This window comes from Triturus cristatus, chromosome 3_2 (genome assembly GCF_964204655.1).
Source record: "Triturus cristatus chromosome 3_2, aTriCri1.1, whole genome shotgun sequence".
Taxonomy (NCBI): Eukaryota; Metazoa; Chordata; class Amphibia; order Caudata; family Salamandridae; genus Triturus; species Triturus cristatus.
In genome coordinates, this window is record NC_140584.1 from 411,657,226 (window position 1) to 411,670,642 (window position 13,417).

The following is a 13,417-nucleotide window of genomic DNA, read 5'->3' on the forward strand; positions in this document are numbered from 1 at the left end:
CTCATAGCTCAATTTTGGCCATCAGTATTGGTACACAGAGCTCCTTCTCTCGGAGAGACAGCAGATTCTCATGGATCGTATCCCTTTGCTACTGACTATGTACGGGGTCAAGTGCTGCAACCGGATCCTAAATCGCTTTGATTAGCGGCATTGCTCCTGAACTCAGAGGGTTCGATCATCTGAGCCTGTCCATGGAGTGTAAAGACATTTTTTCTCACGCCCGGGCTCAGTCCACTAACAAAACATATCGGATGAAATGGAAGAGGTTTTGTCTCTGGTGCCAGAAATCAGGCGTTCACCCTTTCTCTTCTTCAGCTTATGGGATTCATCCTTACATCCTTTCATTGATGAAAGCTGGTCTAGCTCATGCATCTATTAAGGTTCATCTTGCGGCTATTTCACATTTTAGAAGAAACTCTTCAGGCCCCTCTTTATGGTTGGTGAGAATCATCAAACAACTCTTTGTGGCGTATAGTGCTCCCCGTAAGGGCTATCCCCTTTCTAAACAAGGTATTGCACGTAGGATTTCTAGTACCATCCAATAACGTCATCAGGGTGCTGGAAAGCTTAGACAGCCCTATTGGATGGGGTAACTATCCAGGACATCTGCAGGGCGGTGACCTGGAAGAGTGTCCACACCTTTACCAAGCACTACTGCTTGGATTCTGCGGTTCGCAGTGACACTGCACTGGGCCAAGCAGTCCTGGGGAACCTGTTTCAATGATGGTGAGCTCTCTGTTTCGTCCCTCCTTACTTTCCTTTCTAGGAACCTCGCACATTCTTTGTATTATTTTTCTTACTCTATTCTTTTCTAATTTCCACGTTGTGTATTTTGATATGCATATTTTTATATATATCTGTATTTTGATGCCCATCGTTAAATGCTTTGTTTAGGTGTGAATTAAGAGTTTAAGACTGGAAAATTCCCATTTTTCCTTTTATTTTTTTATCGTGTAGTTTTTATTCTGAGACAGAACAAAATGTGCTCTTAACTGCTAACTACTCTGATTCAAGCATGTGAATCTATGAAAGTTCCAATACTGGAGTAAGAAAAGAAGTTACTTACTTGTAATGTTATTTCTCTAGTATTGGAATCTTTCATAAATTCACATGCGACCCACCCTCCTCCCCTGAGAGAGCTCCTCTTTTAAGTCCTTTATGGTTAGGTTTGTGGCACTAGTACTACGAAAATCTGAAGGTCTTATCACTTTGGGTCTTACATTGAGCCCTGTACACTTTTGGCGAACCGCCTAGTTGCATACCATATACAGAGCCAGCTTCCTACACATTCTGACATGACTGTGTCTATAGGCACGGAATGTGTCATGAAAAACTGACAATGCACTGGGTAGTGCCTATATAGGCAATGCACATGTCACATCTGGTGCAGACAACATTGACGTAGAGCCGCTGGCTGTACCTACTGGTGCACAGAGATACTGCCTAAGATTTTCAGGATCCAGTCTGATGCCTGAGATTCTTGATAAGAACATAGGTTAGTGAAATCCCGTCACCTTTTAAGAATTTGCTCTTCCACTATATTTGCTATCCGTGGCAGTCTTGGAAGACTGAATGGAGCACTGTATTGATGTTTAATCCTGTCCATAATAAAATTACATATTTGTTGTATTGAGGCACTAGATGGCCTGTGCTATGTTGTACTAAAAAGTGATAATTGGCAATGGAACCACACAAAAGAATTTAGCAAGTCTGCTTTCCTTACAGATGATGCTTCCCAGATGGACATGTTCCGCGGGGACTCTGAAAATGAAGACCATGAGGGACACCATGAAGAGCTTGATGAAACTGAGGCAAAATATAGGAAAGAGCGCTTCGAGAGGCAGCAGTGGCTACGACAGCAGGTATTTAGTAGATATGGGAACTTAAGTGTCCTATTTCCTTTAGTCCTTAGTCTTACACCACGTCTCGGTGGTTTGTGGATGGTTTTCAGTTCCTGTAACTGGGAACAATGAGCCTGGCAAATTAGCCAGGAAATGGACTTTAGGGCAACACATCTGTTTAATGAATTATGGTAAGGCAGCAGAGATCTGAACATCTAGCGTAATTAAGCAAAATTAGTTTTGTCATTTAATTTTGCAGAACAGCACATGAAATTGCCTGATGATTGCTCATTGTTGAATCGCAGCAGTATGAAACTCTTTGGTGGCAGCAGTCTTGGGCAACATTATGGCTACCAAGATAAAATCTGTCTTTTGCTCTGTAAAATAGAATGTGGGATGCTTCGACATGGGGCCGTTCTCAGACTCTTTATCTTTGAATACCTCTGTAGTAATGCAATGTAAAAACCCTGAAGAAAGTACAATTGTGACAAGTTGGTGTTTTTCTTAAATTACTTTACACGTTTCATATAAACCAGGTAAACTACAGGAAGCAACTTGGGTTAATTTTTGATATTCAGTCATAGCGATATCTGTGATATTTCACTTGTTCCACTATTGCTAGCCTATGGAAGAACACTTGGATGTAACCACATTTTCCAGACTCAGAGCGTTGTTATTATGAATGGGATTTTCATAAACATGATCTCAAATTGCTATGGAGTGTTTCTAAATTTAATGAAGATAAGCAGGATGGAGAGCTTGTACAATTGCTCAATAACTAGAATTCCCTTTCCAATATTTTTAATAGAGATCTATATAGCATTTGTGTTGCATCCTTCCTCCACCTGTTTGTTTTTCTCCTTTTTTGGGGGAAGATTTACAAACCAATTCCAACTTAAAACACCAATATGTGCATGTTCTGCTCAATTCTGGGGTTTTCTTTAGTCTTTTGTTTAATTTGCTTTATAGTCTTCTGTGTTCATCTGTTTTCCATCATGGGATCCTGCTGCTTGCAAAATCCATAAGCCTGCACATGTGTGGGGCCTTTCAAAGTTTGTTCAATTAATGTTCCCAGACTGGAACATTAGAAGTAAATAACTTTTCAGTAATTATTTTTTCCAGTAAATTAATAAGCACAGAACATCTTCACCCACACATAGCCAGAGATGCTACCTAACCCTAATTTCTTCAACTTCCAGCGTTTTTCATATTTCTTTAAAAGTAATGGCATTTTAAATTTGCAGGAGGCAAGTGGAAAGGTTAATGAAGAGGTGGAGGAAGACATTATAGAGGATAGTCAATTCATGAAGTTGGCAAAGAAGGTTACTGCCAAATCTCTGCAGCGTAAAGGTACACTTCATTAATCATCCATCCCCAGATGAAAATAATGCAAATTTATCTTTACATTTGTTCTAGTTTTATAAATGTACTACTTTGTTTTTACTAATTTTGTTTTTTCATCTCACTATCTCTTCAACCTGCCATGCTGCACAGTACTTAAGCCTGATTTTCTAAAATGACTATAGAAGACTAATAAAATATACAGCAGGAAAATATTTCTGATTTGAAATACATGTATGAAATAGAAGTCAGAAGTGGGCTCACCCATGTGCCATCATTTTCATTTCTGTTGGTATAAAAAGTAAGAGCTAGGTGTTCAATCTTTTTTTAAATCTCATAAGTATTTAATCAGGGGCTTGAGTTTCAATCACTTTTAGCCAATGAGGAGCTTGGCTTATTGTCTAAATTACTCGGACGTGAGTAAAAAAAGAAAAGGTGGTTATCCAGCTGTTTATAGAATGTGGTGTAATCGTTTTTTTTTCTGTTGTGCCTCGTACTGCTGATAGGGCCTGAACATATTCTTGGGACTGGTTTGTACAGTGGATTTACAGTGAAGTCTGTGGAAATTATATTGGTGTCATACTTAGTAACCAGAGAAATGCTCATATCTTACCTCCGCAAACATGGAGCTGCAAGTGAAGCTCAAAGGAATGGGATATATGGTCTCGTATACTGATATATTTCTGGTCTGGATGATTCTTCCTGCTTGAACTTTGGTAGTATTGACTAACCACTTGACTGGTAAATCTAGTCTTTTTGCGCATATGGGAGATGTATGAGGACCATGTACCACACAGCAATCTCTTGAAAGCATTACACAGTTGCAAGAAATGTAACTGAGGCATCGCTGTAATTAAGCAATAAGGAAAAGTTTCATAGTTCTCCTTCTATTGCTGGGTGCAACATTCGATTAATGACGTGAATCTGTTTTTCTCAGCCACTACTACTGTACAAGAGTCTGAAAAGGCACAGTCCAGCAATCTCTTTGAAGCCTTCAAATGTAATGTCGTCCCACGTGTGAGTACTTTTACTATGTTGCTGATATGTTTTTTAATCTCTTTTTGTAACTTTACTCCGTGGTAAGAAAGGGGGTTGGTGCTTTGAAGCACACACAGGTTTCTAGGTAGGTTGGTTGATTGTGGGGGCTAGAAAAGATGTACATTTCCAAACTTTTCTTTCTTTAGCGTAAACTGTAAATTTGTAGCACACTTCCAAAGAATATTTAAAACAAGGTAGCACAAGGGTGAATTATTCACAAAGTCATGACAGTGATACGTAGAAGGCTTTTCTCTTATTTTCAGGGTCTACACACCTTAAAACGCACTGTGCTAAATTACTGCAATATACTCAAACCCAATAAGTCACCATACAGTATGTAATCATGGAGGGGAGAGAGAATGATTGAGATATAAGATTGTCGGTCAGTCTGAATCTAATCACACCAAAGGATATCTGATAACCTGTAATCTTTGGTTCCACTGAACATGCCACTTGGATAAATAAAAGTTGACCCACTTGAGAAACCACAAGATTTTATTTGAAGACCTTCACTCTATTAGTGGCATGCTACATTATTGAGTCTCATTGGGGGGGGGAGTAGTTGGCCTAATGGCTAGGGCTGTCTACCTCGAATCTGGGGAACCAGGTTCAAGTCTTGGCAATGATGCTCAACATCCTGTGATTCTGGGCAAATCACCTAATCTCCATGTGCCTAACAAAGATAAATGTGTCCTTGTGTAACGCAACTGGTGCTATGTAAAACGCTCTGATACTCTATACCTCCAGGTCAAGTTTGCGCTATATAAAACTCCATCAAATAAAAAATCCTGTTCCCTTAAAACCAGGATGGGCTCAACCATATTCCAGAGATTTTCAATCTGCTTAGGTTGTGAATAAAAATGCATTTGAACACCCAGGTATCCACAAGAAGGTTTGTGGTTTTGTGGTTACATTTTTAAAAAAATGTCCGGGTGACCAATGATCCGAAGTGCCCCGGAATTCAAACGATTTTCGACAGTCATGTTAGTCTGTTGTCCTACTCAACTCAGTATGGGCAGACAAAACATGTAGCACACAGGCAGATTGAACATCTCAAAGTGTGCCATGTAATATGGTTGAGCTCATTCTTAGTATTTAGGGACCAGGCTGAGACCTGATGACGAAGCAGGTCTATAATAGAGTAAGTGAGAGTCTTCAATCAAAACCTTGTGGTTTCTCAAGTGGGTAAACCTTTATATATGAACATTGTATGTGCTAAATTACTCCCAGACTTCTCCTATTCCAAATCCCAGGTTCCTGCTCCTTCATTCATAGAGGTCCAACCCCGCCCCCCTCCCCCACCATGCTCACAGCATTATTTTTCCTTAAGTGAAATATTAAACATTATCTTACAATGGCCTGTGTCCCTTCCTCTACGTTTAATTTACTTTCTCCAACTTAAGTAATGAAATGGTTATCTAGCTGAATCGTAGATGCTTGCCAGAATACATTGCATTACAATTTGTAATCCATTCTGAGGCTTTTTTGATGATCTGTTATTTAACAAATTTGCTAATTTTGTGTCTTTGCAGCTGATGAAAACTGGATCACTGCTTAATAAGCCCAAGGAGGTTCTTCAAAAGCTTACAGCCATGTCGGATCTCAATCTCGGTGCCCCTCGCAACACCAGAAACTTTGTTTTCCAAGCACTTTCTCCAGGCAAGAAGGAAGACACCACCAAAACAAAAGCGAAGCCAGCGGTAGGGTTTCAAACATCCACTAAACTTTTTCTTTTTTGTCAGTCATTTGGCATGTCCAAATTTCTGTTGAGGTTGTACTTGTGTTGTTGAATGCTAACACCCCTCACCCCACCCCAACACTGTTTTCTAACTTGGGGTTTGAATGTGTCCCCAATACCTTTTTTTAATAACCAGAACAAAATACTTCTATATAGAATGTCAGTGTTGTATTTGGGTACAGGATGTTTTTTTTGCCAAAATTCTTTACCGAACTCTTTTATAGTCCTTACTGCAGCCATGTCATTTGGTTGTTTAACTTGAAACAAACATTTCTTGTGTTCTTTGGTCTATTTTCCTTCCAAAAAGTTGATAGTAACCTAATCGTGCCCCCATGTAGTATTACAACTGCAGCTAGCGTGGCATTTGGACTACGAGGCATCGGATACACTTGATATTTCCCCTCCTTATTCCTGAGTTTACTGTGACTTTCTTCCTTTGTGCTTTTCGTGTGTCCCTTTCTGGAAATGTATTCCCTCCAGATCTCTTTATTTTACACTGATGTCTTGTTTCAGGCCTCCATACGTAAGGTGTTCTACTCTGTGCTCTTTGCCAGTGTAAAAGTTGTGCCTTTGAAGAGTTCCTTCAAAAGAGTTTGTTCAGTGCTGTGCTCCCTTCTCCATTAAACCGCACATCTTGATGCCCCATCCAACTTGAAATAACTTAGTACTATGTTCCTATTGTTGATTTAGCTTGTAATTTGTAGAGTGCAAACCTCGCCAATAGGAGAAAAAAGCACTTTTCAGAGAGCAGCAGATACTAGCTGCTTGGTGCAGGTTGCATGGGCACATACCTACATATGTAGTATAACAAAACTGGCACGTGTTTCAGAATTATAAACGTACAAAATTTACACAAGTTTCCTTTTTTGAAGAGGCGTATTCAGTAATTGAGGATTTACGAAGTAAAAGATCAGCTTTGTTGTTAAAGCTGTGTTATGTGGTTGGTGCCAAAATTAGATGGTCGATCTGAAGTTCTGAAGGTTAAGATCCAGCATTTTCTATACAAGAAACAAAGGAAGACCCTCTTGTTTTCTCATTTATTTTTTGATATTTTTGTATGATGGAGCTACAGTTGAGAGTACAGCCATGGAATGAGTTTGTCTGTTTTTAGTCAATTTTGTGCGTTTCAATGACTGTAGATGATGCATATAATTTAAATGTATCTTCCTCCTCTGGGAGAGGGACCAAGGGAAGTAGCAAAACTGGCGAATTGTTATCATATGTTCGAGGCATGTGGGCTGCTGAATTCATATCTGTGCATAGATCGCCGCCTAGTGTTGGGTCCGGATGTTTGCACGTTGTTGTCCTGGAAGAGTCTTCGAAGTATCCTTGGATAGGTGACTCCTCCCCTGGACTACAGTGCGCATGGGCATCCCCTCCATCCTCAGATTGTTTTTTTCCGCCATTGGGTTCGGATGTGCTATCTTAGCTCAAGTTAGGAAAAAATTTTGTCGAGGCCAAAAGGCCTTTAGTTCGCGTCGGTACTGTTTATCGATCGGTTTTCGATCCCACCTTGTTAGTTTACTAACTTTCAGGACCGACTTTTTTCGCATTTACCTGTCCATCGACTACTTCGACGATGGAATCGAGGACGCCATCCAAGAGGTGTCCGGTGTGCAATGCGAAGTACCCCCACATCGACGTCCATCCGGTGTGCAACAAATGCCTTTCGCCGGACCACGACGAATCAACATGCATGGCCTGTGCCCGGTTCCGTTCCAAAAAGACTCTACGGAATCGACGAGCGGCGAGACTCGAAGCGCAGCACGCGGCACCGGCACCAGCGGACATCTTCAACGAGGCCGAAGATGTCGAAGAATTGGAAGTCCTACCCTCCAGTCCTGTTTCCGAACACGGCTCCAGATCGGACGAAGTCGACGAATCACTCTTCCACAGAGGTGAAGACGACACCGAGGTAGGAGACGACGAGGAGGCCTTAGGGGCCGAAGAGAGTAGCTCCAATGATGAACAAGGCCTACCTGTTCAGACCGAAGAAAGCCCAGAGCCACAGTCTATGGCTCCGGTCGAGGGATCGCCTTCGGGCCTTACCCGAGACCCATCCCGCAGTTCTTCGGCCCCGGCCTCGGACATTAAGCGGCAGCCATTACTGCCTAAACCGGCTGGTTTCACTTCTACAAAACCGAAAGCTGCACCGGTTCAAACGAAACCGAAACCGAAAGTGGTGCTAGTCGGATCGAGGCCTTCGACGCCAGTGAAACGCGTCGGCACCGAGCGCACCAAGAGAGACTTCGGTGCCGAACTTGAAGCGGGCGACGTCGGAGTCGACGTACGGAAAAAGGCCTTCGGCGCCAACAAACCTGCTCAACTCCCGGCGCCGACGCCACCGACACCGAGGACCGCACTGCCTGCTACGTCTCGCATCGCTCCCTCGACAACACCAAAGCCTCACGCATCGAAAACGTCGACGGTCATTTCCACACCTCGACTCGATGAACCACCGGCGCCGAAAAAGTCCACGGCCGCCTCTACGAACCTGGTCGGTGCAAAGGCCTCAAAGGCGCCCCAAACGCGACCCGTTGCGGCACAAAGCAGCAAAACAAAGACTGCCCTCCAGGACCCATCGGGTTCCGGACCGATCGACGCTCCGGCAGCCTCTTCGGTGCCAGCCAACATTACCTTTGGCTTGCCTCCGTCCACAATCCCGAAAATATTCCAACTCAGGACACGGGTCACCCAGTCCACGATTACACCTGCCGAGACGTCTCCGGCACATGTCATCGACGCCAACACTGGCAGAATGATTCTCCACGAGCGGAGAATAACTTCGGAACCACCGTTGGACCCTTTCAGGATCCCACTAAAAAGGAAGCTGCCTGTGGAATCAGAACCTGTCCTTTATGAACCTTTCCACTCATCCTACCAGGATCCACAATTATTCTCTCCCACACACTCCGACACGGATGCGTTGGAGGACTACATGGAGGACCAAATCCCCTACCGTGGAGACATGGACCCTGATGACCAGCAGGACCCTGATCACACTTGGGGCGACCCTGTAGACCCAGGTGCACCTCTCGATGCACAGGACCCACAACTCTATGGGGCAAAAACATCTCCCACAGAGGATACTGCAGCCTTCAACGCTCTTATTGAACGGGCTGCGAATAACCATGGGGTGCAGCTTCACTCTGACACCATCGAAGATGACTTTCTTATGGACACTTTCGCATCCTCAGAAAGGCATGTAAAGACTCTGCCCATGTTGAAAGGAGTCCTCAAACCAGCCAAGGACATTTTCAAGGAACCCACCAGGGCACGAGTGATAAACCCCAGGATTGATAAGAAATACCGTTCAGCACCTGGGGACCCTACTTACATCAGAGGCCAATTACCACTAGACTCCATTGTCGTAGCGAATGCTCGCAAGAGGGCACACTCGCAAACGACAGGTGACGCTCCTCCCCCGGACAAAGAGTCCAAGGTGTTAGACCTCTGGCAAGCGAGTTGCCGCCCAAGCTGCCAACATATGGCGCATAGCCAACACTCAAGCGATCCTTGCTCGCTATGATAAAGCGCACTATGACACACTGGAGCAATTATTCCAACATCTCCCTGACCAGTTCAAAGAAGGCGCAGAAATTCTCATCAGAGAAGGACAGCTACTCACGAATGCTTCCATCAAGTGTGCACTAGATGCCGCTGACACAGCTGCCAGGGCCATAAACACAAGCGTCATGCTGCGACGACATGCCTGGTTACGAATCTCTGGATTCAAGCCTGAGGTACAAAATAATATACTCAACCAGCCTGTCAACCCCGACTATTTATTCGGGCCGGAGGTTGACACCACCCTTGAAAAGATCAAAAAGGACACGGACACTGCAAAGTCCATGGGCGCCCTCCAAACTCAGTCCTTTCGGAGCGGCTCCTTTCGTCGCCCCGGAAACAAGGGAGCAGGTAGAGGACAGGGGTCACAACAAACGTATAACAAAGGCAATACACAGAACACCTACGATAAAAACACCCGAGGTGGATATCGTGGCTCCAGTACAAAGGGCAGAGGACGCGGCTACGGCAACACCAGGTCCTCCCCCAAAAACAAGCAGTGACGCCCTCTCCCTTCCTCCCGACCACATAACACCTGTCGGGGGAAGGCTACAAAGGTTCCTGTCCACGTGGAACTCCATCACCACGGACAGGTGGGTCAAAGATATTGTCAAATACGGTTACTGTCTGGAGTTAACCTCCACTCCACCCACAATACCGCCAAGAAACCGTCCTATGTCCTCAGAGCACTTAACGCTCTTACAGCAGGAGGTGCAAAGTATGCTTCTAAAAGGCGCTATAGAGGTCGTACCCGTCCACGAGCAGGGTACGGGAGTGTACTCCCTCTACTTCTTAATACCAAAAAAGGACGGGTCACTCAGACCTATATTAGACCTAAGACCCCTGAACCGGTACATTCTTTCAGAGCACTTTCACATGCTCACTCTCCAGCAAGTCCTTCCGCTTCTCAAGCAGGGAGACTTCCTAGCCACGCTGGACCTCAAGGATGCGTATTTCCACATCCCCATTCACCCCTCACACAAAAAATACCTCAGGTTTACTGTTCAGGGTCAGCATTACCAGTTCAAAGTCCTTCCCTTCGGCGTGACAACAGCGCCCAGGGTTTTCACGAAGTGCCTAGCTACAGTGGCAGCACATCTACGGAGGCAGCACATACATGTCTACCCCTACCTGGACGACTGGCTCGTTCAAGCGAAGTCAGCCCATCAATGTGCCAGCCACATGTCCCGCAGCATTCACCTTCTTCACAGTCTGGGATTCTCACTAAATTACCCAAAGTCCCATCTCCAGCCCGCACACGTACAACAGTACCTAGGTGCGACTATAGACACTCTGGCGGCCACAGCTCAGCCAAATTTAGTGAGGATCAACAGCATGCAACTGCTGATCTCCAAGTTCAAACCCAAACACTCACTTCAAGCGCGAGTGTTCATGCAGTTGATAGGCATGATGGCCTCCTGCATCTTCATAGTCTCACACGCGAGATTACATATGCGCCCGCTTCAGGAGTGCCTAGCACGTCAGTGGAATCCGGCCCAAGGACAGCTAAAAGACCTAGTGTTGGTGAGCGGTCGGGCATACAACTCTCTGCATTGGTGGACTCCACAAAACCTTTGCAAGGGCCGACCGTTCCAAGAGCCTGTTCCACAAATAGTACTGACAGCGGACGCGTCTCTCCAGGGATGGGGAGCTCATGTACTCCACTACACAGTGCAGGGACTATGGACGACACAACAGAAGAAGATGCACATCAACCTTCTGGAACTGATGGCAATCTTCCTGGCCATGAAGGCATTCAAAGTACATCTATGCAACAAGGTCGTGTTGATCCGGACGGACAACATGACCGCAATGTACTACATACAGAAACAGGGAGGAACGCACTCTCCACAGTTGTCTCATCTGGCTCAGAGCATGTGGAAGTGGGCCATTCAAAGGAACATGTTCCTCATGGCGGAACACCTCCCCGGCAAGGACAACCAGATGGCGGATCTGCTCAGCAGACACAGCCACCAGATGCACGAGTGGGAGTTACACCCATCAGTACTCCAGCCGTACTTCCAGCAGTGGGGTCATCCGGAGATAGACCTGTTCGCCACAAGCGAAAACGCAAAATGCCAAAGCTTTGCCGCCAGGTTCCCACATCCGCAGTCGCAGGGCAATGCGATATGGATGAACTGGTCCGGCAGATTTGCGTACGCTTTTCCCCCAGCGCCGTTGATACCGCTGGTGGCTCGCAAACTCAGACAACACTCCCTAACACTCATCCTAGTTGCTCCTACGTGGGCACGCCAGCCATGGTACACCACCTTCCTCGAACTTTCCGTGGTGCCGCATCAAAGGCTGCGGATCAAACCCGCTCATTTGACGCAGAACCATGGAGAGATTCAGCACCCAGATCCGCAACAGCTGAACCTGGCAATCTGGCTCCTGAAGTCCTAGAGTTTGGCTATCTCAACCTGCCACCTGACTGTATGGACATCATCAAGGAGGCCAGAAGACCCACTACAAGAGCTTGCTATGCAGCCAAATGGAAAAGGTTCGTCATTTATTGCAGTAATAATGACATTAACCCGCTGGACGCATCCATCCAAAACATCATTTGCTACCTATTACACCTATACCGATGCAATCTGGCGTACACCTCTATACGTGTCCATTTGACCGCAATATCAGCCTATCTGCAAACCAGGCAGCACCTCTCTCTATTCAGAGTGCCTGCCATCAAAGCATTCTTGGAAGGACTCAAACGAGTCATTCCACCTAGTCACCCACCGGCTCCAATGTGGAACCTCAACCTGGTCCTCACACGCCTAATGGGTCCACCCTTTGAACCTCTACACTCATGCGAGATTCAATTCCTCACCTGGAAAGTAGCCTTCCTGGTAGCGATCACTTCCTTAAGAAGAGTTAGTGAACTCCAGGCACTAACCGTTCAAGAGCCATTTATACAGTTTCATGCCAACAGGGTCGTACTACGTACCAACCCAAAATTCATGCCCAAAGTAATATCGCAGTTCCACATGAATCAGACTATCGAACTGCCCGTTTTCTTCCAAAACCCGCAAACTGTCGCAGAAAGGGCACTCCATACACTAGATGTACGGAGGGCCCTCATGTACTACATCGACAGGACTAAACCCTTCAGGAAGACAAAACAACTGTTCGTTGCCTTTGCCCCGCACCACAAAGGTAACGCCATCTCCAAAGCAGGGATAGCCAGATGGATAGTTAAGTGTATTCAAATCTGTTATCAAAAGGCAAAACGCACATTAACTATCCCACCACGAGCCCACTCAACACGTAAGTTAGGGGCTTCCATGGCTTTTCTAGGAAATATTCCCCTGCATGATATATGCAGAGCAGCCACATGGTCCACTACACACACTTTTACTAAACACTATTGTGTAGATGTGCAGTCAAAACAGCAGGCAGCTGTAGGACAGGCTGTTCTAAAAACTCTTTTTCAGACCGCTGCAGCTGGCACGGGTAGCCGCCGCTAATAGAGGGCACTGCTATACATTCTATGCACAGATATGAATTCAGCAGCCCACATGCCTCGAACTGAATATGCTACTTACCAGTATGCTTCTGTTCTTGGCATGTAGGGCTGCTGACATTCATATCGCCCTCCCTCCTCCCCGGCGCCTGTCGCAGCTGCAGCTCTCAGAATTACTGTAAAGCATGGTCATCACTTTCTGTATCTACTCCATCACTGCCACAATGGCGAAAAACAATCTGAGGATGGAGGGGATGCCCATGCGCACTGTGGTCCAGGAGAGGAGTCACCTATCCAAGGATACTTCGAAGACTCTTCCAGGACAACAACGTGCAAACATCCGGACCCAACACTAGGCGGCGATCTATGCACAGATATGAATGTCAGCAGCCCTACATGCCAAGAACAGATGCATACTGGTAAGTAGCATAT

General features: G+C 45.4%; 1 protein-coding gene across 4 annotated transcripts in view; it reads left to right on the top strand.

Moving 5' to 3' along the window:
* Nucleotides 1-13,417, top strand: part of CLSPN (claspin) — a 413,699-nt gene that overhangs the window by 365,145 nt on the left and 35,137 nt on the right. For all 4 annotated transcript variants that reach the window (XM_085647976.1, XM_085647975.1, XM_085647977.1 and 1 more), the window contains exons 21-24: nt 1,726-1,862; nt 3,086-3,191; nt 4,120-4,199; nt 5,753-5,920. In XM_085647976.1, coding sequence (XP_085504102.1) covers nt 1,726-1,862; nt 3,086-3,191; nt 4,120-4,199; nt 5,753-5,920 — 491 coding nt within the window. The remainder of the gene's footprint in view (nt 1-1,725; nt 1,863-3,085; nt 3,192-4,119; nt 4,200-5,752; nt 5,921-13,417) is intronic.